The sequence below is a fragment of the Agelaius phoeniceus genome, chromosome Z (genome assembly GCF_051311805.1).
Source record: "Agelaius phoeniceus isolate bAgePho1 chromosome Z, bAgePho1.hap1, whole genome shotgun sequence".
Classification (NCBI taxonomy): domain Eukaryota; kingdom Metazoa; phylum Chordata; class Aves; order Passeriformes; family Icteridae; genus Agelaius; species Agelaius phoeniceus.
In genome coordinates, this window is record NC_135303.1 from 32,053,964 (window position 1) to 32,080,732 (window position 26,769).

The 26,769-nt window shown below is 42.6% G+C and overlaps 2 protein-coding genes and 2 long non-coding RNA genes across 4 annotated transcripts; 2 read left to right on the forward strand and 2 right to left on the reverse strand.

Annotated features, from left to right (window-relative positions):
* Nucleotides 1–814: 814 nt before the first annotated feature.
* On the reverse strand, nucleotides 815–6,638 carry LOC143691981 (uncharacterized). The gene is made up of 3 exons (XR_013179809.1): nucleotides 6,500–6,638; nucleotides 3,797–3,971; nucleotides 815–2,625 (listed from the first exon to the last, which is right to left on the reverse strand). It is a non-coding gene; the product is annotated as an uncharacterized LOC143691981 (long non-coding RNA).
* Nucleotides 6,518–13,713, forward strand: TMED7 (transmembrane p24 trafficking protein 7). The gene is made up of 3 exons (XM_054652317.2): nucleotides 6,518–6,685; nucleotides 8,987–9,232; nucleotides 11,119–13,713. The coding sequence occupies exons 1-3, from the start codon at nucleotides 6,518–6,520 to the stop codon at nucleotides 11,353–11,355; spliced, it is 651 nt and encodes a 216-aa protein (XP_054508292.1). The 3' UTR covers nucleotides 11,356–13,713.
* An 8,342-nt stretch (nucleotides 13,714–22,055) lies between these two features.
* Nucleotides 22,056–23,151, reverse strand: LOC129133039 (uncharacterized). The gene is made up of 2 exons (XR_008535901.2): nucleotides 22,594–23,151; nucleotides 22,056–22,382 (listed from the first exon to the last, which is right to left on the reverse strand). It is a non-coding gene; the product is annotated as an uncharacterized LOC129133039 (long non-coding RNA).
* A 158-nt stretch (nucleotides 23,152–23,309) lies between these two features.
* Nucleotides 23,310–26,147, forward strand: LSM5 (LSM5 homolog, U6 small nuclear RNA and mRNA degradation associated). Its single transcript, XM_054652124.2, has 5 exons — nucleotides 23,310–23,468; nucleotides 23,927–24,022; nucleotides 24,250–24,277; nucleotides 24,885–24,957; nucleotides 25,882–26,147. Exons 1-5 carry the CDS (start codon nucleotides 23,423–23,425, stop codon nucleotides 25,912–25,914), a joined length of 276 nt encoding a protein of 91 aa, XP_054508099.1. The 5' UTR covers nucleotides 23,310–23,422; the 3' UTR covers nucleotides 25,915–26,147.
* The last annotated feature ends 622 nt before the right edge of the window (nucleotides 26,148–26,769 follow it).

Here is a 26,769-nt window from a genome sequence, read left to right on the forward strand (position 1 = left end):
TCTTCTTGCCTCCAGGGCTTTATCCCATGGCACTCTACCAAGCAGATCTCTCTAGGCCGAGACAGCTGCTCTGAAATCCAGGGCTTGCTTTGCCCCTCCTCACTGCCCTAAGGATCTCAAACACCACCATTTCATGGTCACAGCAGCCCAGGCTGTCCTTGAGCTTCACACCCCGCACCAGCCCCTCCTTCTTGGTGAGAACAAGGTCCAGCACAGCACCTCTCCTTGTTGGCTTCTCTATCACTTGGAGAAGGAAGTTACCATTGAGGCATTCCAGGAAACTCCATGCTTAATGCCCTGCTGTATTGTCCTCCCAACAGATAATTGGGTGGTTGAAGTCCCCCAGGAGGACCAGGCTTGTGAACATGAGGTAGTTCCTATATGGCCTGTAGATGACTCATGTCCCCTGTCCCTGCCATTCCTTTAATTCTGGCCCATCATCCATCCCCAGGCAGAACTCCATGCACTCTGAGCTTACCATTGACATAGAAGGCAACACATCTTCCTCATTTCCCCTGCCTGTTCCTTTTTGAAGAGGAATATATAAAATATAGAGAATTTTATTGGTTTTGGTCTTTTAAGATATGTCAACTATTATGAAGCCACACTATTGGTTTTAATATTTTCAGGCTGTTTCTGTAGGCAGAATGATGTATTTTATTAGACTGATTACGTGTAGTTGTAAAGGCAGTAAGTAATTAAGTATTATCATGGTTTAACTCCAGCTGGCGGCTCAGCCCCATGCAGCTGCTCACTCATTACCCCCTAGTGGGATAAGCGAAATCAAAAGGGTAAAAGTGAGAAAACTCATGGCTTGAGATAAAAACAGTTTAATAGGCAAAGCAGAAGCCACACATGCATGCAAAGTGAAACAAGTAAATAATTCACTCCTTCCCAGGGACAGGCAGTCGTTCAGTCATCTCCAGGAAAGACAGGCTTTATCATGCAGAAGAGTGACTGGAGAATACAAATGTCATCTCTCTGAACTTTCCTCTTTTCCTCTTTCTTTGTCTTCTCTCAACTTCATATGCTGAGCATGATGTCATAAGATACAGAATGTACCTTTGATTAGTGGGGGTAAGCTGTCCCAGCTGCATCCCCTTCTTAGCTCCTTGTGAATCCCAGCCCACTCATGCTGGGGTGGGGTGAGGAGCAGAAAATGCCTTGATTCTGCATAAACACTGCTCAGCAAGGAGAAAACCCTGAGTTATCAACACAGTTTTCAGGACAAGTACAAAACCCAGCTCCATATTAGCTACCGTGAAGAAAATTTACTCCATCCCAGATAAAATCAGCATGAATGTTTTATAACATGTTAAAAATCTAAGTGAATCTAAATCTGAGTGAATACAAGTGCACATATGGAAACACAAGTCTTTCTTTCATAAGGTAAAGTGCAACAGGATTATCAAAATTCAACCATGACTGGGAGGAAAAAACCAAATCAAAAGGTGAGCCACTGAGAGGAGTGCTTTGGGAAGGAATCTTAAAATGCTTTATTTAAAATCTGGCCAGGGCATCCTTTGGGTTTCCTATCTAATTCACTGCAGCCAGCCTTTCATTGCCTCTCTCTTCCTGGGTTTTTCAGCCCTTCCCCAGATCCCTCCCCTTCACACCATCCGTCCACTGAAGTCCAGGTTTGGACTAACAGAAATTGATCTTTCACACATCCTGAGCACTCCAAGTCCTAATGAAACTAAAATATTTGGGGATGATCCTCTGCCATACCCTATCAGTACATGGTGTGTAACAGGCTGGGGAAGGCACCTGTCCCTGGAGAAGACTGGGAACTGCTAATGTCAGCTAGAGATTGCTGACAGTGGGTCATATCTGCCACTGATGCTGCGACAGAGACATTTCCCATGGGGTAACATTTCTTCATTTTCCATGGAGCAACTCTTGCAGCTCCCTCCCTGCTGAGAAGACAGGTGCTTGTAAGCCTCATTGCTGGCAATCTCTGTAGGTTACACACATGGACTGCTGGTACGTAAATGGATGTGTGGCTTTCACTGCTGAACTGTGAGCAGTGAACTGAAAGGTGTAGGCCTTGGATGTTGCATTCTGTTGAGCTATGCCTACAATATGTTTGGCTATGATTGCCACTATTTACTTAAATATTTTTAGCTTTCTGATATCCATTTATCACTGAATTGAAAAGTCAGTTTGAAAGGAAGAAAACCTTAGGTACTGAATATACTTTGAACAAAAACTGAGAAGAGGGAACTAAAGGGGTAATGATTTTAAACAGAAAGGGGATTTAGACTATTTAAGGAAGATTTTTACCATGAGGTGGTCAAACACTGGCACAGCTTGCCCAGAGAGGTGGTAAATGCCTCACCCCGGGAAACACTCAAGGTCAGGCCGGATGGTGCTTTGAGCAACCTGATTTAATTGAAGATGTCCCTGCTCATCGCAGGGGCACGGACTAGAAGACCTTTAAACCTGCCTTCCAACCCCAACCATTCCACGTTGCGATGGTTCCATGTAAATTGTGGTGACCAAGAGCTCCCTCTTGTGTGTCACAGAAAGAGCAGCAGGTCCGTGTCTCCACAGGTCTAGCCTTGGACCAGTAAGTAAAAACTTTTTCCTCAGACATTTGCAATCATGTTAAGTTTCCCACCTTATCTGAAAAGAAACAAAAAAACAAACAAATAATAAACCACCTTGGAATGGAAAACAAATACTAATCCATTAGACCTTATTACGTACAAACCTATTTTTAAAAGACATTGAAAGATATTGACATTTCTTGATATTCGTGTTTATACAAATACAGATTCACAAATTGCTATTATCAATAACTCAGGACTCTGCAAGAGTGCATGTGACATATTTCAGATCATAAGAGGGGTCACAGCTTTCCCAATATTCTCCCTTCTTCCAACTCCTTACACAGCAGCAGCTCTCAGCCTGTTCCTCTGTGAAGCTGTACATATGGAAAGACAGTAAATGCTTAACTTCGGGTGCACCTAAATCTAAAACATTTATTTAAATTTGTTATTTTCTTGTGTATTCTGTATGAAGGTGTTTGGGCTTTTATGTAATCAACTAACACAAGCAGAGCCAGTAGTGCACTGACTTTTTGGACTCAAAGGAGCTTATTTCTTGTTCATTGCAGTTTTGGAAACATGAGAACAGAGGTTAGAAAACGCACTGAACCTTGAAAAAAAGGATAAATTTAAGCAGTTTTAAGGTCCAGTAACTTTTTCCTCCACAGCATGACTTTGCACAAATCACACCGAAACAGTGTGATGAAAATGTGTTACTATACTTGACTGCACTTCAAGTGTTTTTTGCAAGTGCCAGAGTTATTCAATGCCACTTTTTAAAGTACGAAGGCCAGTGAAATGCCTGTCTGGTTTATTTTAGTAATTTTAGCCTATCCAAAATTAAGCACTATACTGGGAAGTAAAGAGGAACTAATTATCTTGACATCAAGGTCTATTATTTATATAAAAATCTGCCAAAGCAAGCCCAAAGCAAAGGCTTTTAAAGCAGAGACACTTAAAATGGGGAAACTTTAGCATTTTAGGTAGTTTGAGTAGCAAGATAAAGTGTACTGTAGAATATGCTTTAAATGAGAATTAAATTAAAACAACAAAGTGGAGTTTTCTAAACTGTTACACAGAGATTTCAGGAAAGATATTAAAGGACTGTAAAGGCGAAGAACAGGTTTTTTTCTGTCTCACTATTTAAATAACAGGAACTATTATTTCAGTCATAAGATCTTATTTTATAAGCCTGCAATTTCATCCATATCCACAACATCTAACACAGGTAAAAGATCTCCAATTACCTCAGGAGAGTAGCTTGATTCAGCTGCTGAGAAGAAACATTAAGACCTGAATATCTTGTATTTTGGAGATTTCCCTGGTCTTTCTGCAGTGGTTTCCGTGTGGTTTTGAAGGAATGAGAATTGCTTGTGCAACTACAGTTCATTAGCAGTCTTCAGGAGAGCATGTTTTACCTGTCTGCACAAGAAACATGTGCCATTTGTCAATTTTCATTTTCCACATACAAAAAGTGGCAACATACACTTGCAAATCAAACCAATGTAAAAATAAAATGAATCTCTGTTTTTTTCCTAGTCTTTGACTTAGCATGTAAGGTAAAAAGGATCCTTAATAAAGTCACATATCTATGCATGTATGGAGGAAGTTGTAACACAGACTTCTGCTTGAAAATATTCTGTCATAATAGAGGAAAAAAAAACCTAATAAATGTTTTTCTCAGGGAAGAACTATGCTGAGAGCATCTGAAACTGATTCTCACCCTACTTAAACAGATTATCCAGGAGGAAAGGAAAACTCTTCATTCTACTCCCTCTAAAATACATTTTTGAACTTATTATTATGTTTATTGAACTTATTTCAGTTTCAAGCTGCTAAAGAATTACTGAAATTCATAAGTAGTTCACAGCGCTAGTAACTAGTTCTCTTACTATCATGATTGCTACATATATAAAACAACTAGTCCTTAACAAATCTACACCAGGTGAGCTGCAAGCACACCACAAAGTGGAGCTGATGCTATGCATTTAGTGCTGACAGCTCTGCCTGCTGATGGTGTAATGAGGAGGCACCAGGGTTAAGGGGACCACCTGGAGAGCTTTTTGGATGCAGTCTGCCTTCTTCATTCCCTTGATGTTTTATAATCTCTGACCTCAATCCAAAAAGAAGTTGATGTAATCTCATCTACTCTTGCTGATTTATTTTGGAGATTGGAACATCTTCTCCATTTCTGCTTATTCTGCAGGTGTCACTAGACTCCTTTCTTGCCTGCTCTGTATCTCACCCCTTCTGTGTTGTTGATTATTTGGTGATATGTTTCCAATCATCATTTCTTAGGGAAGCTTCATTTTGCCCATTTAGTGAAACTTTCAGAAAACAGCTGGAAAGAATGAACTAGGAAACTGTAACCTGGACATGATCACTTCAGTTGCTGTGAAAAATCACAGAGGAAGTCTTTTTAAAATGTATTTCTTGCCACATGAAGGAGAAGGTGATTAGTTGTTTCAGTTCCTGCAAGTCTTTGGTCACTGATTTAAGTAAAATGACTGGAGCTGCATCACATGGCCCAGATATATAACCTGCTTTTGAACCATCTCAGCTATCAGCCAGTGCTTAAGTGCCACCTAAAATAAAACAGTGTGTTTAAATGAAAACAGCAAACATCTGAGGATTAATTGTAAATGGATAATGTCTTCCTCAGCTGTAAGGTGGGTACTTGGTAAAGCATCTGCCGTGTCACTATAATCCACACCTGCATATCTATCAGAGCCTTCTACACATGAATTTTGGGTACCTCTGCCCTATGAAATCCACAGTCTTCAAACTGATGCCCAAGTTTCTTACACAGTGGTGAGGATGAAAATCATACCTTTCACCAGCACAGGACTTCTCTCCAAGGCTAGAGGATTATACAGCAGCACCCAATGTGGTGCCTCTTTTGGCAATAGGTACTTCATGCAAGTTCAGCCCCTCTTCCAGAGGAGCAAAATGGGTGACCAGACCCACTGCATTACAAACTCATGCGCCTGCCTGGGAGGTTTGGCCTGAGTTTTTCTTTTCCTACTATGCCTGATTTGCCGCAGAACTTAATATAATAAGAATGGAGGATATATTTTCTGGTTTTTTTTTTTCTTTTTTTATTTGTAAAAATAACTGAGAAAGGCTGAGAGTGTTGATGCTAGAGAAGGGAAGGTTTTGTGCAGACCTCAGCAACCTGGCAGTATATGAAGGGGGCCTACAGGGAAGCTGGAGAGGAACCCTTCATCAGGATCTGTAGTGGTAGGACGAAAAATAATGGGTACTAACGAAAGAAGGGAAACCTAGGTTAGACATAAGGGAAAAAATTCCTTATAGTGAGGGTAGTGAGACACTGGAACAGTGCCCGAGGAGGTTGGGAATACTCCAAACCTGGCAGTGTTCAAGGCCAAAGGGAGCTCTGAGCAACCTGATCTAGTGGGAAGTGTCCCTGCCTAGGGCAGGAGGATTAGGACTCACTGAGATTTCCAACTGTTAACATTCTACGACTCCATGACTGACTGCTGCAATCAGCGTGAGCACTTTAATCGACGTTTGATATCTCTGTTTATGCATTCACCTCTTACTGACTCTGCAATGAACGTTCAAGTATCTGCACAGCAGAACTCTCCAGACTGCTCGGAGGGCACCGAGGTCGCTCTTTGGGTGCGCTCGGCCACAGGAGCCCGCCATTTCCAGCTACAGGGCCTAGGAGGACCCCGAAAAACTTAATCTGCGGGCAACGGCGCCGAGTGGACACCGAGGGCCCAGCCGCGACACGATGGGGGAAAGGGGCGAGGCCACGGCCGCCGCTCCCCCGCCCCTTCCCCGCCGGACACCCGTCCCGGAAGCGCTCCGGGAAGGCGCGGGCGCTTCCGGGTGCCGCCGCTCGTCCCCTCGGCCACGCCGCGTCCCGCCCGCAGCCTCGCGGTCCCGCAGCCCCGGCCGCCCCGAGCCCCTCTGCCCCTGCTCGCCTCTCTCCGCGCCGGGCGATGCCGCCACGGGGCTCCCGGGGGCCGCTGCCGTCCTTGCTGCTGGTGTGGGCGCTGGCGGCCTGCGCGGCGCGGGCCTCCGAGATCACGTTCGAGCTGCCCGACAACGCCAAGCAGTGCTTCTACGAGGAGATCGCCCAGGGCACCAAGTGCACCCTCGAGTTCCAGGTACCCCGGCGGGAGGAGCCGCCCTGGCCGTGGCGCCGCGCTGGGCCGCGGCCCCGACCCCTCAGCCCAGGCCCCTGCCGGGGGCTCTCCCTTAGCTTCCTTCCTGTCGGGAACAATTGGGAACAGCGCCCGGCCAGGGAGTAGCGGCTGGATCCAATGAGACGTTTCCAGCTTGACTGAGGAAAACTCTGCGGGAGTGGCTGGGAGGCTTCCGTGTAGTGCAGGGTTGAGTGGGACACAGAGTTGATCCTGAAGACCGGCAGTGTCCGTAACCTGGTGGCTCCCATTAGTGCCCCTCCTGAACAGCGCAGAGAATACCTAAAGCACGCCTGACCAACAGGTCGGTGTGCCTTGTGGTTTGTGAAGCATCGACAGGATGAGCACGGTACCTCTTAAGAGCTAATATTTCGTGTTTCCGAGTACAATTCAGGTTTGGCTTACATACTAAACAGTGAAAGGGTGATAGGAGAAGGATGTGGTACAGCATCACTGTTTTGGTGCCTCTGAGTGTATCAGCAGGGCTGGAACTTTTCGGTCTGTCACTTTAGTAGATGAACTCACTGATAGTACAGCATCAGGAGAGAAAACTCATGCCCGCTGACAAAAATCACAGTTATCTTTGGGGGCTTTTGAAAGGATTATGTAATTTTTATGAGCTGACTTTTCTGGCTGAAGTCCTGTGCTTTCTAGTTTCTCAGTTGCTGTCCCATCTCAAGTATATTTGGGGAATGTTGCTGCCACATATCAATCCTTGTTACTCTGTCCTGTGTGGTCTTAAGTCCTGGATATTTTTTTCTCTACCCAAATATTTCTTGTCTCTGACTGTTTCTTCATACAGTCTTTTCTGTCCAGTACTTTACCCTGCAGTTTTGAAGGGGGTATCACTGGACAGATAAGCATGCTGTTGCCACTTTTATTGGTGACCAGAACAGGATTAGCACTGCTAAAAGAAAAGTCTGGATTTGACCAGCCACTGGCAGCTTGAAGTGCTGTGTGAATGTCCTGTGGCAGTATGTCTCAAGGGCCGACAGGAGGCACAAGCAAGTTCAGTGGCAAGGAATCCTAGGGGAGCTTTAAAGTTCGTTCTGGCCAATCTTTACTACCTCTGTGTAAAAGCGATATTTTCAGGGTACCTACAAAACTGAATGCAAGTGACTTCCATGAAAAAGCACACCCTTATCAAATTGTAGATCATATTTCAAAAATGAAGAGCTGTGTTATTGCTTGCCATCTGGATGCTTTTAAAATTTTGCCTTTGTGGAGGAGGTGTTGCTCCAGTCTTTTGTTTCAGTTGTACCACTAAGGTAATGATTTTAGTAACCTGGTACTTCAGTAAACTGATGAGCATTTAAACAATGCCATGTGGACTGAAGTGCAGATACAGAGATACTAAAATATTTCAGTGATTTCTGCACACATATGAAATAAGTCTCTTCCTCCTTCAGCATGCTTTAACTTAAAAGTAAAAAGTTTGCAGCAAGGATAAAGTGTAAAACTGCTATCGTAAGAGTCATCAGAATACCAAGTTGTGAATACCTAAACTCCTGATCAGTCTTTCTGGGGAATCTGCGTAGTAACACACTATAGACAAACAGTAATCAAAGCCTCAAAAATCCCCTTGAAACAATTGTGAAGTTTTGAGTCAGTTGCAGGCATTATCTGGATGTGCTGGTTTTTGCAAGCACTCCTGTGTCTAACTTCAGAAGGGAGGCGGCAGGTCCCCCAGAGCTTGCTGTCTTGACAGCAGCTGACAGGAAAATGGACAGATTAAAGCCAGACAGTTTGAAATTCCTGTTCTACTGGTCAAACACCATTCCTGCAGCCTAATGCAGCTGAGATACCGCAGGGCAGTTACACTTTCCTGGCCACACAGACGGGAGTGTCTTGCTGCATGTTAGCAGTCTCAGCTGGATGAACTAATTCCACAGAGGACTTGAGTGTACAGCAAATGTCAGACTCATTACTGTCATGTCTTTGCTGTCCCATGGAGTGTCATCTACTGTAGCCTTTGCTGTTGTACAGTTAGAAATAACAAAGTAACTAAAATTGTTCTCCTAAGGGTTTGAAAATACAGTTGACATTGCAAATGCTGAACCAGAAGCATTTTTAATTATTTTCTGTGTGTCGTTCATAGGAAAATAATTTTGCAGACTTGCTTTGAAAGATGAATGAAATGCATTATATTTTAAAACACCTGTCAAGGCAAAAAGCTTTGCAGTTCCATCTGCCAGATCAGACTTCTTAAAAGAAATATTTAGGTGTCCATATTTTAAAAAAGATTTCCTTGGTTTTTGTTTCCAGGTGATCACTGGGGGTCATTATGATGTTGACTGTCGGTTGGAAGATCCCGATGGCATTGTGCTGTACAAAGAGATGAAGAAACAATATGATAGCTTCACATTTACTGCATCCAGGAATGGAACATACAAGTTCTGCTTCAGCAATGAGTTCTCTACTTTCACACACAAAACTGTGTACTTCGATTTCCAGGTTGGAGAAGATCCACCACTGTTTCCTAGTGAGAACAGAGTAACCGCACTTACCCAGGTAAGTGTTGTGTTTGACAAAAGTTAAGTGAAGGCAATTTTTCTTCACGTTCAGCTGCTTTAGTTATCTACGTTGCTTTTGAAAATAAATGAAGCTTTTCAAATATTCTGAATTGCAACAAATAGGCCTTCTTTGTAAAGATGAGATTTGTAGAACACAAAACAGAGCTGAGAAGGAATCACCAAATGTTTAAGAGGAAATTAGGACAGAAACTTAAGGCCACTGTTGTTTGGGGTTTTGTTGTTTGGGTGGTTTCTGGTGTTTTTTTTATTGTTTTCCATTTGGTTGGTGGGATTTTTCTGAAGTTTCTAATGGAACATCCTTTCAATGACACAGTATTGTGTCTCTTGACATGTGGATTTCACAGGTATTGGTGGAATAGGGTTTAAAAAATTTCCAAGTCTGGAGAAACTGTCAAAATTATTTCTATATTTAAAACAATAGAGTCTTTTTTTAGGAGGAGAGTTCATGTAACTACTGTTTTTAAACTGGGGAAGGAAATTCTAGCAAAATAAATCAATAAAGTCAGCAATATTTATTTGGCTTCTAGATATTTGGGCTTTTTAAGTCTACAGAGTGTCAGAGCATTATTGTTATTTGTATTTTCAGGATTTTATAGTTTTGTACCACCTGTGCACAATCTAAATACCTTAAAACTTTCTTTGGATCATTTCATTAATTGCTGCAATACTTTTATTTTGGGTCCAGATTCTTGATACTGTATGTCCTGGTTTCTTTTTTTTTGCTTCTTTGGAAGGAGGTTCTTTTTGCAGTTCTGGTTCAGGCTTGTGGCAAATTTGGGCAAGCCTTTCATGGGAGCAGTTAAAGGTAAATCCATAAAACCAGAGTGACCTTGTGTTTAGATCCCTTGTGTAGATCAGGATGTTTCTACAATTTACAAATAGCAAACCTTAGTTTGGAAAAACTCATTCTGAATTTTGTCAAGAAGATTATCTTAGACTTGTTCAGACACATGTCTTGAAAGTCATCAAAATGTGGTTAGACACAGATTTAAGGGACTCAGAGCAGTCCTACAAGGACATTAAACATTTCCTTATTATTTCCTGTTTGATCTTCAGGAAATACTCATTTTAAGCCATTAAAGAGAAACCTAAATTGTGACTATAAAATAAGTCTTTTGAAGATCTAATGACTGTCTCTTAGTGATCAAAACACAGTTAGGAGTACTTTTACTTACAGCAGATAAACTGAAACTGCAAGAAGTTTATATAAAAAATTATCTAGGACTTGGAAAACCAATAATGCTTTTTGCTTTTTTTAAAATGAAAAATCATTAAATTGGCCATGTTGGTAAGTATTTTTGTATGAGTAAGGTATTGAGTGCTCAGGAGCACTGAAGGATAACAATTGTCCCTTCTCTAACCAGTTTTTGTATACATGAGTAAGAGAATGGTCCCTTGACAACAGAATAGATGTTGTACAACTTGAGTGAGAATTAATCAATGAAGGTTGTCATATTTGTGAAAACTGAAGCACGTAGTATCTGCTCTGTGTATCTTAATATTATAAGCAACTGCTTTTTTCCTGTGGAATTAACAGCTGGAGGATCAGTGACATTTCAAAAATATTTCTGAGGGTCATTTGAAATCCAAGTATAAATTTGGAATTTGTTCATTAATTCTCAGAGCTTGTTGCTTTTTTTTAGTTCTGTGGTTTTATCTGCTTCTGTATTTAACAGCGTCGCATTTTTGTGTGTAAAGTTTCATCAGTATAAGTTACATTTTACTATATTTACACTATTTCTATCTGACATTGGTCTGAGTTAATTCTTAGCTTGCAAAATTACATGACTCCTCATTTTAAATATCAAAGCACAAAATCACTAGAAGGGTTCTTAATTCTGTGTTGTGTATTTGCTTCTCCAGATGGAGTCTGCATGTGTTTCAATTCACGAAGCTTTGAAGTCTGTCATCGACTATCAGACTCACTTCCGCTTGAGGGAAGCGCAGGGCCGCAGCAGAGCAGAGGATTTAAACACAAGGGTGGCCTACTGGTCAATAGGGGAAGCAATCATCCTTCTTGTTGTTAGTATCGGGCAGGTATTTCTCCTTAAAAGCTTCTTCTCGGATAAAAGAACCACAACAACACGCGTTGGATCGTAACCAGTAGCGGCAATGCTTCAGGTGTGTTAGTTGTTAAGATTAGTGGTTCTCCAATCTAACTGTAGGTACAGAGATCTGAATATATGCAACACTCAAATGTGTATACTCCTCATCTCTTAAAAATCACAAAACAGACCCAAAAAGTTATGAAAGGGACACATAATTTGAAATATTTTTAAGGATCCTTCAGAACTTAAATATTTTAATTCCTGTATTAAAATATCTGGCAGTGTCTAGTGTCTCTTTATTTCTACTGATATTAATCCAAACCAAGTTTGATTTTTTACCACTACAATTAGTCATCTGCAGTGTAACACTTTAAAATAACACAACAGTCTAGTGTCTGATGCAAGAGATCATATATATGAAAATCTCATTTCATTCTAATTTTCAGGCTGAATATCTTGGATTACAAAACAGAAAATGTGATTAACTGTAGTGCACTGTTTTGATTTGCTGTTTTAGAAAAATGGAATCATACCTATTGCTTTTTTGTAAAATCGTTGAAAGCTTGGCACTACATTGTGGTACACATTCTTTATCAGCCTGGAAAGTCTTCAGAATTTGCTGAATTTTATACTTCATTATGATTGCTTAAACATCTTCTATATTAAAATAAATACATTTTCTCTTTTTCAATGTTTGTTTTACTGAAGAAATTGTAAGCTGAGACTACTCAGGAAATCCACTTCTGCATACAAAAAAAAATCCAAATTTCCAAGTTTATGTAAAAAAACGTGCAGTAGAATAGGGAGTCTTCTAACTTTGTCATTGAACCTGTGCAGTACTATACATGCTGCTGCTGCTTTTTGGATTTAAGACCAGAAGTAGCTTGGTTTGTTAAGCAGCACAGCACCAGCACTGGATGAGGTTATATTATGTGTTAGGCACGTACAAAGCTTTTTACTAAATTGTTTTCCTAGTAAGAGGGCAATTTGATATTGATACTGCATTGCACAAGTGCTGTAAATATTCCTCTCTGTGTTGCACTGAGACATGACAGCCTTGTGCATCTAATTGCCACTCTATTTTGTTAGTAGTCAGGAAATGTTTTAAATATTTCAGGTTATCTTTTTGGTAGAGTTATTAGAGTTACATTGCTTTCACTGCTTATGTCTTCAGTAGCTTATGTACTGTAAAATTCTCTTTTATTTCATTGTGGAAGGTAGTAAATGTATGTACATGCCCATAGTTTGAATTGAGCTGGTCGTAGTAAAACTCCTTCAAATTGCTCTGGGGAAAAAAAAAGTATACTGACCAATTCTTTAATGCACACAAAATAAACTAAAGTAAAAAATTTGTCATATATTACTAGCTCAATCAAAAGATGCTTCTTACACAAGTTCTTGGCAAGCAGAGAAAGAGTACTACACCCTTATTAATTGCTTATAGTATTTCTAGCAAAACTTTGAAATTACTTGTTCAGGTGACACTTGAGCAGTCTGACGAATTGATCTAAGATGACTTGATTTTAAAATCATGTCATGGTTGAAAAAATAAAAGTGCCCCTACTCTGTTGTGAACTGATCAGCTGCTCTTTTGGAAACTGAAGGAAAATATCAGACAGCTCAAAGACTATTTAGAAGGTCATGGAGGTATTAAATTTCCTTAAGTAAAATTCAGAATGTAAAGTTTTGCTGTCCTGTACTGAATTTTGAATACTGCAGTCCCATTTTGGGATGCAGGTTCCCCAGAAATAGTTAGACCCACTAATACAAGAAAACAAAAGTCTGCTTTTGTCTTGCGATACAAATCTGTGCCTGCACACAACATTCTTGATTGTACCTCTATGCTTTCTTCTTGTGCTTCAGCAACTGATGTTTAGTACTTTTTGTGCTGCATTGCACACAGAGTAAAGCAAGTGGTACACTTCAGGTGCAAGTGTCAAATGAAAACATGATTTACTTTTGCTAGTGTTCATTATTTCTGGAGTTTGAATATTAGTTATGTAGCTTTATTCACAACAAAGGCATTTGGTTGAAGGCTTGAATTGTGTTGGGTTTTTTTTCCTACTGAGTTGTTCTGTGTGCTGGCAAAAGTGGTAAATAGTGCTATAAAACTGATGATGATCAGCTATTGCATACATGTCTCTTTATTCTTTCATAATGTTTGAATGTGTGAAGAGGACTGTTCCATTCAATGTTACTCCCACAGCAGAGGTTTAGTGGACTTGACTTTTCCATTAAAGTTAGGTGTCTGAACCAGTGGTCTGGCATCCTGCTGCATAATATGCAGCAACAGCTTAAAAATGCCTTTATTTTTGTGTTGTTAAAAACATGGCACAAACACACGTTTAAACGTAGCTGTATATAGTTTTTAACTGACTGAATAGGATATAATAAAACACACATGCTAACACGCAGTGGGTGAAGAAGTGCATTGTGACCTTTGGTTAAAGCTGCACCTTTTTAATATACGAGCAGTTTGGTTATGGTGTGATACACAAGAAAACACCCTGCGTTAAAGGGGATATAGCTGTGTTTTTAATTGCTAAATGCTCTGGGTTTCAGCTATGCGTTGGATGTTTTATGTTTACAAGACTTTTTTCGTGTCCTGAAATGTCGGTTCTTTAGTTTGAGGACATGGGGGGGGGGGGGAAATTTAGTTTGAATAAGACAAAAAGCAGACCCTGTGAATATTGTATGGGAAAATAAAAAATTAATATATGAATGTAGTCCAATTGTTTTGTTTGCATATGGGATTGGGGAACATTGTCCTTCAAAAAATCTTTGAATTATAATTTGATAGTCAGCTTGTGTTTTAATGTACTGCAGTTAATCTACCTCCTGACAGTTGATCATTACTTCAGCCATGCTTAGCAAGGTAGTGTGATTTATTGGCTCTTTGCTCAGGACATCCTTAATGCAGGCAGTCACAGTCATAAATCTCTTCATGTTGGAGTAGAATTCAAAGTATTTAAATGCAGATGCCAGGAATTATTTGGGACCTACTGCATGTTTTCATATTAATTCTGTAGATACAGAATTACAGAGGGAGCTGGAAAGGTGCCTTCAATTAATATTTTCCAATTACAAAATATGAACTTCAAATAAATAGTGACTGAATGTGTGATTTAAGGTACTTTATATTGCGTTGCATAGGTTTAAAGAACAGATATGATAGGCATCATTGTTTTGTGTGGACACCTTCCAGAATTACTCTTCTTGCTAAGTCAGTTGCTAGATATTAAAAAATTTCAAGACTATACAGCAGTTGGATTAAGAAAAGCTATTGTCTAGAAGTATGGGTAAATACTTCTTTCAGTGATGTGTTAATATTATGGCCAAGTAGTTGTCTGGAGCTTTTTAAGGTGCACGGCACCCAGCATTTTGAAGCAGTTAGTTGTGGTCGGTGGTGCTTTTCTGCTGAAAGGAGATAATTGTACAAAAAAAAAAAAAATTAGACGAAGTGAAAAGATGAATCAGTGGATCAAGTGACATGCATGATGATGATGAAGGCTTTTATTAGGAAGGGAGGAGAAATGTGCTCTGGACCCCCACAAATGTAAACAATTCCTGAACTACTAGGCTACCAGAGGGCACAAGTGCAGCAGCAATACCACAACCACCTCCTTCAGGGGTGAGATAAAACCAAAAGTTTAACACAGGTCCTATATGAGATGGATGAAAAGTCTTTCACATTCTTCCCTTGACTTGCAGAATCAAGTTCCAGAAAAGCAAGGTTATGCTCTGTGCACACTGAGGGTGCTACTGATTTCCATCAAGTTAAGTGTTGTGAGACATGAAGGAAAGTGGTGACTCAGCTTAGCTTAGTACAAGCTCCAGACAGTAACAGCTCTCAAAAGGCTCATTTATTTGTATTAAAAAGTCCCTGTTGCACTCCACACGGCCTTTAAGAAGACTCATGCCTTCTCCCCACCTGCTGAGAGGAACCAGCGTACACATGTGAGAGGCCTGGTCAGCATCTATTGTGTGCAGCACATTTTTAAGCACATGGACTGCCTTGTGTGCCCATGTTTTATGTTTCTTATTACAGGCTGTTTTGCTAGTGAATTAACAGGAAAGGGAGTGGCATGGGTTATTTGTAGTTTTGTTGCCAGCCTCCTGTGTCAGGATGGAAGGTCCTTAAATGAGTCATCAGAACTGTAGTTTTACCAGAGTGCAGAAACAAATCCTGACAGGAACACCAGGTTCCTTAATTTCACTGTTGATCATTGTGTGTTCAGTAATCAGTAGAGGCCATTGAACAGAACTTCCTTCTTCTTGTGATTTGAATGTCATTGTGAGATACTGTCAAGTTCAGAATACAGCACATGAGAGGCAGTACAGCAGGATGCCATCCCTTCAACAGCCTGCATTGTTCAGGTGCACATTCTGTAGCTGAATGTATTTTTTGATGTGTTTCCACAAGAAGGTTGCAGTGACCTGCAGACATGTGTGACAGTGCATAGTCCCTTATCAGCTGCATACTTAAGAGGCCTCCACTTGATGGAGTATTCCTGGCTTTAGCAAGAACCTTTTTGTTAGGGATGGTTTCTATGCATATCTTGGATATTCTTTCCTAAATTATTGTACAGGGATTTTCCTGGCACCAAGGACAGTAAATTTATTCAGACTTTACTGTAAATGAGTATTCTTTATAAATCACCAAAACAGAAAGTACATTGATATATTTGATATGCAGGATATGAAAAACCAAAGACAGGCATTTTCTTCCTGGAAAAATCAAACAGGAGGAAAAAGGGGTTGGGAAGGATAACACTGATAAAAGAAAAGAGCTTTTTTGGCACAGCATTGGCTTTTGCTCTGGTGTTTGGAGAACACAATAGCACTAGATGTCAAGAAAGTAACTTGACAGGGAGAGAAAGGGGGTAAGAGAGGGGAAAGAAGGAGGAGTTAGGGTGTATTAGAAGGATGAAAAAAAAGAAGAGATAGAACCCATGTGCTGGGTTTGTGAGGCTTAAGGAGTGCCTAGTTTGCTCCCTATGGTCAGGAGGTGTTCCATCTGAAGGGGTGCTGGTGGCCTTTGGTGGCTGCTACCCCCAGTACAGGTTTGCAGCACAATCTGCAAATAGCAGCTGAAAATCAGACAGAGTCAACTCTTCTAATGCATATTGGTACACACATAATGAGGAATTCAATGAAAATTACCCTGGGGAAACTCAGAAGAAACATGTGTCAAAGGGTGGGTGAAAGTTGGAAGAGCAGGCAGCTGCTACAGGGAGGGAATGTGAAGAACGGAGGATGGTAACAACCAGGAAGTGCTGCCACCTGTGAAATACTCTGCCTCTCCTAAAACCAGTCTTTAATGCACTGACACAAGCCCACAGTGACTCTGCATTTCTGTGTCAGTGATTGTCCTGAACTACTGACTCAAGATAGTCACCTGCCCACCCCTTCGGCATGTCCCTTTCACTCACAGAGATGCCTAAGACATTAAAGACCTCACTTACCACTACACTTGCCCTTCTCTGGAACAAAAGTCATCAGAATCCAAAAATTCACAGAGCAGAAAATGAGTCCATATTTCATGACTTGCACAAATTCTTAGGTCAAGCCCCTAGAGAGTTACACTTCATTAAGTGGAATTGTGTAGCAAATGGAATTTTTACCCTCCTGCAAATAAATTTTTACCCTCCCAGAATTTGAATTTCAAAATGCAATTAACATCTTAAAAACATTGGAAAATAATGCTTTTAGGCAAAGTATGTGGCATTTTTAGTCTAAATATTGCAGTTTAATTTCAATTATAGACTGTTACTGTTTACAATATCTTGGGACACAGCACATGTGTCCTGCAAGAATATTCAAAACCAAAATATTCCTTTTACTTTTTACTCCAAAACTCCAAGAGTTGAAAGTTGAGCTGCTGGCAGCCAAGAGTCCTGCATGCAGTGCAGTCAACAGCAGAAGAAAACACTTGAGGGTGTCCTGGGAATCTGTATCAGTCTGTAGGGTTGGGCTCCAGATATCTGTTTCTTTTCCATAACATTTTCTCATAACCTTGAGTGGAAGCAGGACTGCTATAAACTAAGATTGCTTCTGAGCACTTGACTGGAAGCAGTAATTTTACTGAAACACATATTTGGAAGTACACAGAATGCATAGCAATAAAGAAATAGGATGAATGGCACATGTCTGCAACTGTAAATCAATACACTTCATGGATGCCAAGACAAAATATTGCTGCCTACCTTCAGCTCATCTCTGTAGGACTGAACTTTCTTACCATAAGTCCAGTCAATAGTGCATGGTAAAAAAATCCAATTAAGTACAAAAATTAAGTAGAAATATTGAACTCTCGGTAGTCATACAGGTAAAATTCCATATGGGGGAGGATGACTGATTTAGGGCAGGGAGTGCTAATAGGTGCATTGGTAACTCATCTTCTTTACTAATGCATAAAGAAACCCAGTGTCCATGAGTGATAGGAACCAGGTTCTGGATTGGAAGGTATTCAGAAATTACAATATTGGGGTGTCTTGCTGTATTGTGAGAATTTCAACATCTGAAATCACTGCAGAAACTATACTTCTGCCTTTCCATTTACTGGCAGACCAAACACTGCATTTAGTCAAGAGATCCCTGCTTGGTGAATACAAACTGTCACTTAACACTCTCACTGCCTTTGGATGTTTAGATAGGAAAAACTCTGATGGGCTTTTACCATATTCAAATAGTGATAATTATAAACCTCTTCATCTTTGTCATACCTGTGGTACATACTGATACAGCCTAAATTCCCTTGGACCAAAAGTAGTTCTGAAGTCATAACAAAAGCCCTCAGGGAGTGGGGCTAGCCTGGCACTTAAGCCAACTGGATGTGCCTTCTCCTCTTGAGGCACTACTCCCTCCTCAGGACATCTGTGCATTTCATGGCACACAGAACCATCCACTTCCCTTGAACTCCTAGGAATATATCAAGATAAAAACAGGGATCGTTTGGATCACTAAATCATAGCTTCTTCAGATGCATCAACCATGAAATGAGCATTTATGCAGGAAGGGCTCAACATCCTCCAGCCACTACAGCCTTCAGCACTCAATAGCAAGCAAATGGCCTATCATTAAAATACAAGCTCAAAAGTCTCAATGAAGATTCCCCAGACAGTAGTCCACTGGAAAACCTTTAGCAGATCTTAAAGAAAGGTCACTGATGGAAAATAAAGTTGAAGGAATTAAATTCTGAAAGACCCAGAAGCCATCACACCTGCTCATTTAGTTCTTTTTGAAGTTCTTCTATGAGTTTTAGACACTGTGCTGGAAATAGCAGACCAAACACAGCTCTGCACACAGATTCACAACTCCATGCTTTCAAATTTTTGTGGCTATCCTCAGAGCTCTTCACAATCTTTGAATCAACCAGATGTGAACACCTGGATGGTGGTACAAGATGGGCAGAAGAAGCAGGGGCATTTGAGTGGTTATTTCCTTGCCACATGATTAACACTAGCTCCTTTTATTGTGGATTTGGAGCAATAAAGGTTCTTTTTTCCCCATTCTGCAGACTAGACAGTGGATCTGAGGAGGGCAAATCCTTCTGTCTCAAGTTCCTCATTGAGTTTGTGGAAATAACTCCAAGGCAATACTTGTGTTGGGCTATGGAGCAAGACTCACAACTCATGTCAACTTCCAGACTCCAGGACAGCACGGAAACCCTCCTACCCACCTTGTGAAACCTAATAACCCATAGTCTTGTTCTTGTTAATGCTTTCAGCCCACCCAGGCCTGCATGGCTGGTATCATGGAAGTGAAGGCACATAGTGGCCAGGGAAGAAGGAGAGGGAGAAGGGAAGTGCAATAGTTTGCTTCCCAGCACTTTGCCATGCATGCAGGAATGTGGAGTATCTTTGAGTCTGTGGTGATTGATTATGGTTCAAAACTGTTGCACAGTGTCTAGTTCTAGCCTTGAGCTGCAGATGTAGAAGCTGGCACACAGTCTACAGGACAGAAGACAGCACTAGACAACCTGTCTGAGGGTGGTGCTGCACCCCAGGGATGCCTTAAGGCAGAGCAGGTGGCTGCTCATTAATTCCAGCTCCTCAAAAAAAACCCATTCATTTGAAGGTTTATTTTTAGTATGTTGCCCTTCCAATTTGGCTGATTTGGCTAATTGGCTGTCATGATTTTCCTTCACATCTTCATTTCCAAAAACTGCTTTCAGGTGTGAAAGAAACACACAATTTTTGGTCTCTAACATTAGTACTGCAGGACAGCAAGTGGATGCAAAGAGTGAGCTACTAATTTTTCTGCCAACATTGAGAAACTTTCAAGGACAAAAACTGTTGCTAGATGGCTTATGCAACAAGGTCCATGAGATAACACAGTGTGACAGCAAACTCCTGAAGCTGAGTAGCTGGGTACTCTGAGTATATCTTTACACTTTCTAGACCAATAAATAATACTTCCTGTGCTCTACCAAACACTCTGAGTAAGGACAGGGTTCCATAGTTTTTATGTAGCTCTGAATTTGAGTTCCACATGTGTTCCCTTGCCCTTTCCCCTCAGAATAAGTGCTCACCCAAGCATTGAAGTTGGCTTGGGTGCTTCAAAATTACAGTGCCCTTGCTGTAGTTTTGCCTACCCTGTGGCTGGGCTGCAAGACTTCTGCTGTGAGATTATTGCACTGCATTTGGAACCCAAATGAAAGGTAATGTGTTTCTATGCCAGTAACCTAAAGAGAAAGACTTCAGTGTCATTCTAGAAAGTGGAGAAGGAGAGCAAACAAGTCAGCCTGGCAGGTTTGTGCAGAGTGGCTGGGCAGATGGAGAACACAGGTAAGTATAGGCAGTGTAGAGGCTGCAAGACCAGATCTTTCCCAGACCCAGGCAGAAGTAAAGGACAGTAACTAAGCACTGGGAACCACAAACAGGGAAAGTGCTGTGGCCATTTGCACCAGGTAAGGTGTGGAGCTGAAGGGATAGGACAACAAATTAGCTGAATTGGCAGAACTACAGAAGTTCAGTCAACACAAGATTTCCCCAGATGGCACACTCAGGCATTCAAGAAGGTAGAGATCCCCCAAAGGTCAGCATTGCAAGAATTGGAATTACTTCACAAGAGACAGTTTCCTAGTGGTGGCTATGGGACAAGAATCTGCTGCTTGTGCAGAGAGAATATTTGTTTTCTCAGATGGAGAGCTCTCTCCAAATGGCAGCAGCTGAGAGAAATGCAGACACCTTCAGTAGCAGTCCTCTAAAACTTATGCTCTCCTCAGGCTGTCCGAGTTTCCTAGGCAAGAGAGCAAGGATTGCAGTGCACCTTGGAGGAGCAAAGAGCATAAAGAACAGCAAGAAGCAACTTGATGCTGCCAGAAAATTCTGTTACTAGACCTGGGTACCTGTGCTTGGGAAATTTAATAAGAGTCAGCTGCTGGGCACACAGGCAGCAGGCTTTGTGCAACATCAAGATGCGGGGCTCCAGGGTCACAAATTAGTATTTTGGTCCATCTTTGTTCCATTGATGCAGGTCAATGGAAGGGGCCAAGTTTCAGCTGTCAGACAGGTAGCTGAGGATGAGGACGTGGCACTCTATGCAACATTGTCAATTGCATGCATGAAGACAGGAATACATAGAAATCCTAGCTCTAAAAAAGAGTCTTAGTGCCCAAATGAGATACAGAGAGCAAGGTCCATGGAGCAGAAGTAGGGAGACTTCTGGGACAAGAGGAGTTTGAACAAGAGGAAAAGGCTGCACTTTGATCTTAATGAAGTGAGGCTTTTGGCCCTAAAAATTCAAAGGCTCCCAAAGTAATATTGAAAGTAGAAGCTGGGAGAAAGCAAACAGGCACAGATGAACATGTAGTGTAGATGATGTGATGTTAAAAAGTGGATACATCTAGGGTTCAATGCCTCTTGTGAAATACCAGAAAGGAAATGAAAATAAGAATTGCAATAAGTAAGGACAGCAAGTTAGACCACCAATGCCAGTTCATTTTCACATGCAAAATTAAATGTTGGTGTCAGGGCAAAACTGGCACATCCTTGCATGGAGCCTGGGGAAATAAGTTAGGGATGCTGAAATGGTTACCTTCACAGAACAATGGCCACCTCAGCAGCTGGGATATGGACGATCAATGGTATTCAGTGTTACCTTGCTGACAGTTTTCATGGCAAGGAAGGAGTGAGTGCCCTCCCTCCCCTCTGCAAAGCTGTGGCCAATGCCATCCTATCTCCCCCAGTACCAGCAGAATACTCCCCATATCCACTGAGTGCTGTTCTGCCCCTACAGGAGCGCTGCCTGGGCCTTCAGGGCCCATTCCCCGGGCACAGCTCCCGTGATGCCAGCTGGTGCCTGTGCCCAGCAGGTGGAGAAGGGATGAGTGCCAGTGACCCCAGTGTCCACAGTTCCAGCAAGCATCTCCTTCTCTGAGCAGGTCTGGGGGCTTCCTGTGATGCAGGGTGGTAGCCAGTGCCTCCCTTGTGCAGCATTCCCCATGCCCAGGAGGCCCAGAGGGCTGTCTCTGGCCCTGGTGCCTACTGCACACAGATGAAGCCAGCTGGGAATGGTGGTGGGATGAAGTTACTGAAAGGCTTCAAAAACCTCCCACACACCCACCTCTAGTGAGTCAATTGACAAATGTGGGAAATTAAAATATTCACATAAAAGATTGGGGCCAGCAGCAGCAGGCAGTGATTGCCCCCCTATGCTCAGCACTGGTGAGACCACAATCGAGTCCTGTGTTCAGCTGTGGGCCTGTTACCAAAAGTCAGTAAATATAACAACTCCTTAACACTAATGTAGCATTAAGAAGGCAGCATTCTTTATTGAGCTGGATGCATGAGGGGATAGCTTCTCCAAAATCTCATTCATGCTGAGTACAGAGCTCTAGTTTATGCACTGTATTTTACATACACATTGATAGGATTTCCTAGAAGAAACATATATATGAGAATCATTTCTCTGAAGTCATTAACATATGTTCCCTCCCCTCTCTCCATGTGTTCTTCTGTCTTGGGGGTCTCTTTGGTGATCCCTGGTGGTGAGGGACTCCAAAGTCATTGCTGACAGCCTTGTGAACTAGCAAAAGTTGGCACAACTGGGCTGGTTGCTTTCCAATTCTTCTTCCTACAGAATAAGCATTGTGCAGTTCCACAGGTCAATGGTTTTTGAAGAATAAGCATTGTATTAACCCACCCACTGTGCAAACAATTCCTCATCTGGCAACAGGCCCCTCTCTGCAAGAAGAATACAACAGAGCTGATGAAGGGCCTGGAGCTCAAGTGCCCTGAGGAGCTGGGTTGTTTAGTGTCAAGAAAAGGACATTCGGGGGACTTACCACTCTCCACACCTGCCCAAAAGCAGGTTGTAGACAGGCAGGGGTTGGTCTCTTTCTCCCAGGTAGCAAATGTCAGGACAAGAGGACAGCCTCAAGCTGTGCTGGGGAGGTTTATGTTGGACATTAGAAAGAATTTCTTCACAGAAGAGCTGCCCAAGGGGGTGGTAAAGTCAGTGTCCCTGGCGTTGTTTAAGGAAAGACTGGATGTGGCACTCAGTGCTATGTTTTGGTTTACATGGTGGGATTCGTGGGGTCGGCCTCGGTGATCTCAGAGATCTTTTCCAACCTGCCTTCTTCCGTGATGCTGTAGGAGCTGAGCCATCACAGCGCACACTACACAGTCCGCGGTCCTGGCGCGGAGGCACAGCGGTACCGGCGGCGGCCCCGCCGGAGCTGCTCGGCTGGGCCGGCAGGACGAGAAGGAAGGGGGAAAAGGGGGGATTTCCTTCAAGTCTCGTCTCTACGTGGAGGCAGCACAGAGCGCGATTCCCGGAACACGTCTGCACTGCGAAGGGAGCGCGGGTGGCGCTGCGCGGGGCGCGGCTGCCGGCCCGGCCCTTCCCGGGTGGGCGGTGCTGCGGGCGGGCGGAGCGGGGCGGAGCGGCTGCCGGCCCGGCCCTTCCCGGGTGGGCGGTGCTGCGGGCGGGCGGAGCGGGGCGGAGCGGCTGCCGGCCCGGCCCTTCCCGGGTGGGCGGTGCTGCGGGCGGGCGGAGCGGGGCGGAGCGGCTGCCGGCCCGGCCCTTCCCGTGTGGGCGGTGCTGCGGGCGGCGGGGCTGCCTGCCCGGCCCTTCCCGTGTGGCGGCGGCCATTGGCCAGGGCCGGTTCCGACATGGCGGCCAGCGCGGTGTCCAACCCGTCCCAGCTCCTGCCGCTCGGTAACGATGGGGGATTCCCGAGATTCCCAGTCGGGGCCCAGGGCGGGGTCCCTGTCCGGGGGGTCGGGGCGGCTGCGGGCCCCTCCAGGGGCCGAGCTGCGCCGGCGCGTGGCGGGAAGCGGGAGGGCGGGAGCGCCAGGCGGCGGGGCCCGCGCACGGCCCGCGAGGATATCGGGGTCTGGGGCCAGTGGAAAGGGGAGTGTGAGAAGGGGATAGGTGTGGCGGTGTTGGGGTCTGGGGGATGAGGTGTGGGGCTGTTGCACTGTCTGAGGGAGGCCGGTGGTAGTGGGGATGGATGTAAGGATGTCGGGGGGGTGTGCTGGTTTGTGTGGGAGAGTGGAGGGGGGATGTGTAAGGTTGTGTGGAATGTGTCTCTGTTTGTGTAAGTAAACACAAAAAAACCCGAAAGGCACGAAACCCTTGCTTTGTAGAACGTATGCTTTTCTGTGTATCTACAGAACTTGTGGACAAGTGCATTGGTTCACGTATTCACATCGTGATGAAGAGTGACAAAGAGATTGTTGGGACACTTCTAGGATTTGATGACTTTGTCAGTATCCTTTGATGGACGTCTAAGGCTACCTGCTTTATGCTCTGGCCTAAGTAATTTGTAGCTCTTGAGAGTTTTGGGTTCACTGAATAGAACTTTTTTTTATGGATCGGTTGTATTCTGATATTTTCAACCTTCAGGTAAAATCACATTTTGGCATAAAATGAAAATAGCATTAAATAGTCTAGTTGTAAAATCTGGGCCTTATTTTCCTTGAAACTAGATTTTCAGATATGGTACTGGAAGATGTTACGGAATTGTAAGTATGTTTTCTGCCTCTTGTTGGTATTTATTGTTTGGGTCACTTAGACAAAGTACTGTGTAAGATCTGCAAAAAAAGTGGTTTTACATCTATGGGATACTTACCAGCTGAGTAGTTTAACAATGGACTTAAAACAATAGAAAGTGATCTGTTCAGGACAGCCATGTCATAGAGTAGCTATTGTGTGGTTTATACTTGTATGGGGATCCTATTTGTAGTCTTAATTTTGCACGGGTTGTGTGGGAAACTTTCCAGTAGTTAATTTCTTTTTACACTTCTTTAAGACCTAGGCTAAGATTCAACAAGGTAGCAAACTTAAATATTTTTACTTTGTCATAACATGTTGATATATCATATTCAAGAAATTGTTAAGCTTTAGAGGGTGAATACACATCTCCATGTACTGAATAGAAGAGACCTTTTCAGTTAGCTTTCTGTACCTAGGTGCTCCATTTATCCATGTTATGCTGCCATGTAGCTGATTTATTTGTTATTTCCAGCAATGGCCACCTTAATGCAGAGATTTCTGTCCATTCTGTGGTCAAATCTGGAGCCATTGTCCCTGGTTCTGTGTTCTTACTTACCGTTTCTAATGCTCCTTCAGTGAGATCACACCTGAGGGCAGAAGAATCACAAAGCTGGACCAGATTCTGCTCAATGGAAATAACATAACTATGGTGAGTCATGCATGTGTTGACTTTCTGTGCCTGTAAATCGATCAGTGATTGTATTCAACTCCTTTAAGCCGAGTTTTCCTGACAGTTCCACTACATCAGGAAGTTTCAAGTAGCTTGCCTGCATAGCTGGCCACAAAGCCTGGACTTCCAGTACAAGGGCATTCCTAATTTTGTGGGAAGAGGAAGGCTGAAGTGGAAAGATCTGAGTCTAATTTGGCTCTTTATGAATGAGGAATAGTCTCCATTGTGTTGTTTTACCTATCTTGTATCTCTGCATTGTGTGTCAGAGCAGGTGCCATTCTGTGTTAATTTCTAAGCCTTTTTTCTGCTTTGGTTATTGTTCTGCATGTTGAAAGGACAGCATATGTTCTGACTCCTTGTATGGGGTGAAATTTCTACCATCCAGTTAGGCTGGGCATGTGTTGCCCTTGAAGAAGAACCTGGTGAATTTTCAGCAAGACATAGATACATTTCTGCATTAGATCTCGTGTGTCTTTTGGTAATGTATCTTCCCATATCAGGAAGTCCATGATTTAGACTTTTTCTTATTTTGATCCCAAAACCAGTGAAGCTCTTTCTCTTTAGAAGTGCTTAGCTGATAATGAAAAAGATACCAGTAAAAGTAGTGGTTAATCCTTTTTTTTCCCCTCATGTTTTACCTTTTGTATTTCTTTTTCTGTTCTTCAGTTCTTTGCTTTCTTCACAAGGAGGTGCTATGCTGATTTACTCTCTGCTGCCTTTTTGGTTTGTGTGTCTCTGGCAATAACTGACTTTATCTGTTGGGAGAGTCTGAAAGCCACTTTTGTGGTCTAGCATGAAGTCTCCATGTCCTAAAATGTTTGTTGTAAAGTAAGAGCTGTTGTGTATGGGTTTGTAAAGCTTAACTCTATGGAACTAATGCAAAAATGTCTTACTCTTTTATAGCTGGTTCCTGGGGGAGAAGGACCTGAAGTATGAAGACATGATATTCATAAGTACTTTTTATATATATATATGCAAAATCTAAATAGAGATTTTGGGGTAGAAATGTTTGGGTATGGATCGTTTGCTTTGCTTACACAATTGACATTGTACAAAAGACAACTCTTAAGGAAGAGTGCTGGTGGTAATGTTGATTTTGTAAATTGAAATCATGACTTTCTTGTAAAGACACCTGAACCTCTTCTGAATAAAAGGCTTTTTCTTCGTTGGTTGCTGTGTTCTGTTATGTGAGTGCACAAGTTTGATAATTGTATAACTACTTAATGGAGTAGAAAAATGACAGTTGTGTTTCGGTTCCCATCAGTCATCATTTTTTCTACATCTGTTGCATTTGTTTCTGGCCCAAGTTTGTATAATACACAAGTCATGAGCCAGGATGTTGCTGTGGTTTGGCATACACACAGATACTGAGCTGGATGTTTTGTTCGAAGTCTGTGACTGGAAACCATGTGGCAGAGTTCTGTAGAATTCTGAAAGCCCTTCAGACTGGGTGCATCTGTTTGATGCTCAGCAGCCTTTGGTTCTTCTGGCCTTGAGGTTCAGCTCTTGTTGACCATTTTGTCAGCTGATATCCTTCCTTACAGCACAGCCCCTGCAATGGCATTTGGCAAGTCAGAACAGACAGACCTGACTTGTTTCATGTTCTGGGGTTAAAAATCCCCAAGGCTGGTGTTAAAATTTCTCACTGGTGTCAGTGGTGACTCTGCTTTCACCAGGTGCCTGTGGCTGCTTGCGTAGTTTGGAACACTCATTTTAGAGTAAACAGGAGTCTTGTGTCTCCATCTGTTCTCTTGTGATATAAAAGTGTGACAGTATTGCAAGCTACTATTT

Excerpts from the sequence above, each read along its gene's own strand:
- TMED7 (XM_054652317.2), top strand. The coding sequence starts at position 6,518 with ATGCCGCCACGGGGCTCCCGGGGGCCGCTGCCGTCCTTGCTGCTGGTG. Across the intron at positions 6,686-8,986 it reads AGTGCACCCTCGAGTTCCAG|GTGATCACTGGGGGTCATTA; the intron begins GTACCCCGGCGG and ends TTTTGTTTCCAG. Across the intron at positions 9,233-11,118 it reads GAGTAACCGCACTTACCCAG|ATGGAGTCTGCATGTGTTTC; the intron begins GTAAGTGTTGTG and ends TTGCTTCTCCAG.
- LSM5 (XM_054652124.2), top strand. The coding sequence starts at position 23,423 with ATGGCGGCCAGCGCGGTGTCCAACCCGTCCCAGCTCCTGCCGCTCG. Across the intron at positions 23,469-23,926 it reads GTCCCAGCTCCTGCCGCTCG|AACTTGTGGACAAGTGCATT; the intron begins GTAACGATGGGG and ends GTGTATCTACAG. Across the intron at positions 24,958-25,881 it reads ATGGAAATAACATAACTATG|CTGGTTCCTGGGGGAGAAGG; the intron begins GTGAGTCATGCA and ends ACTCTTTTATAG.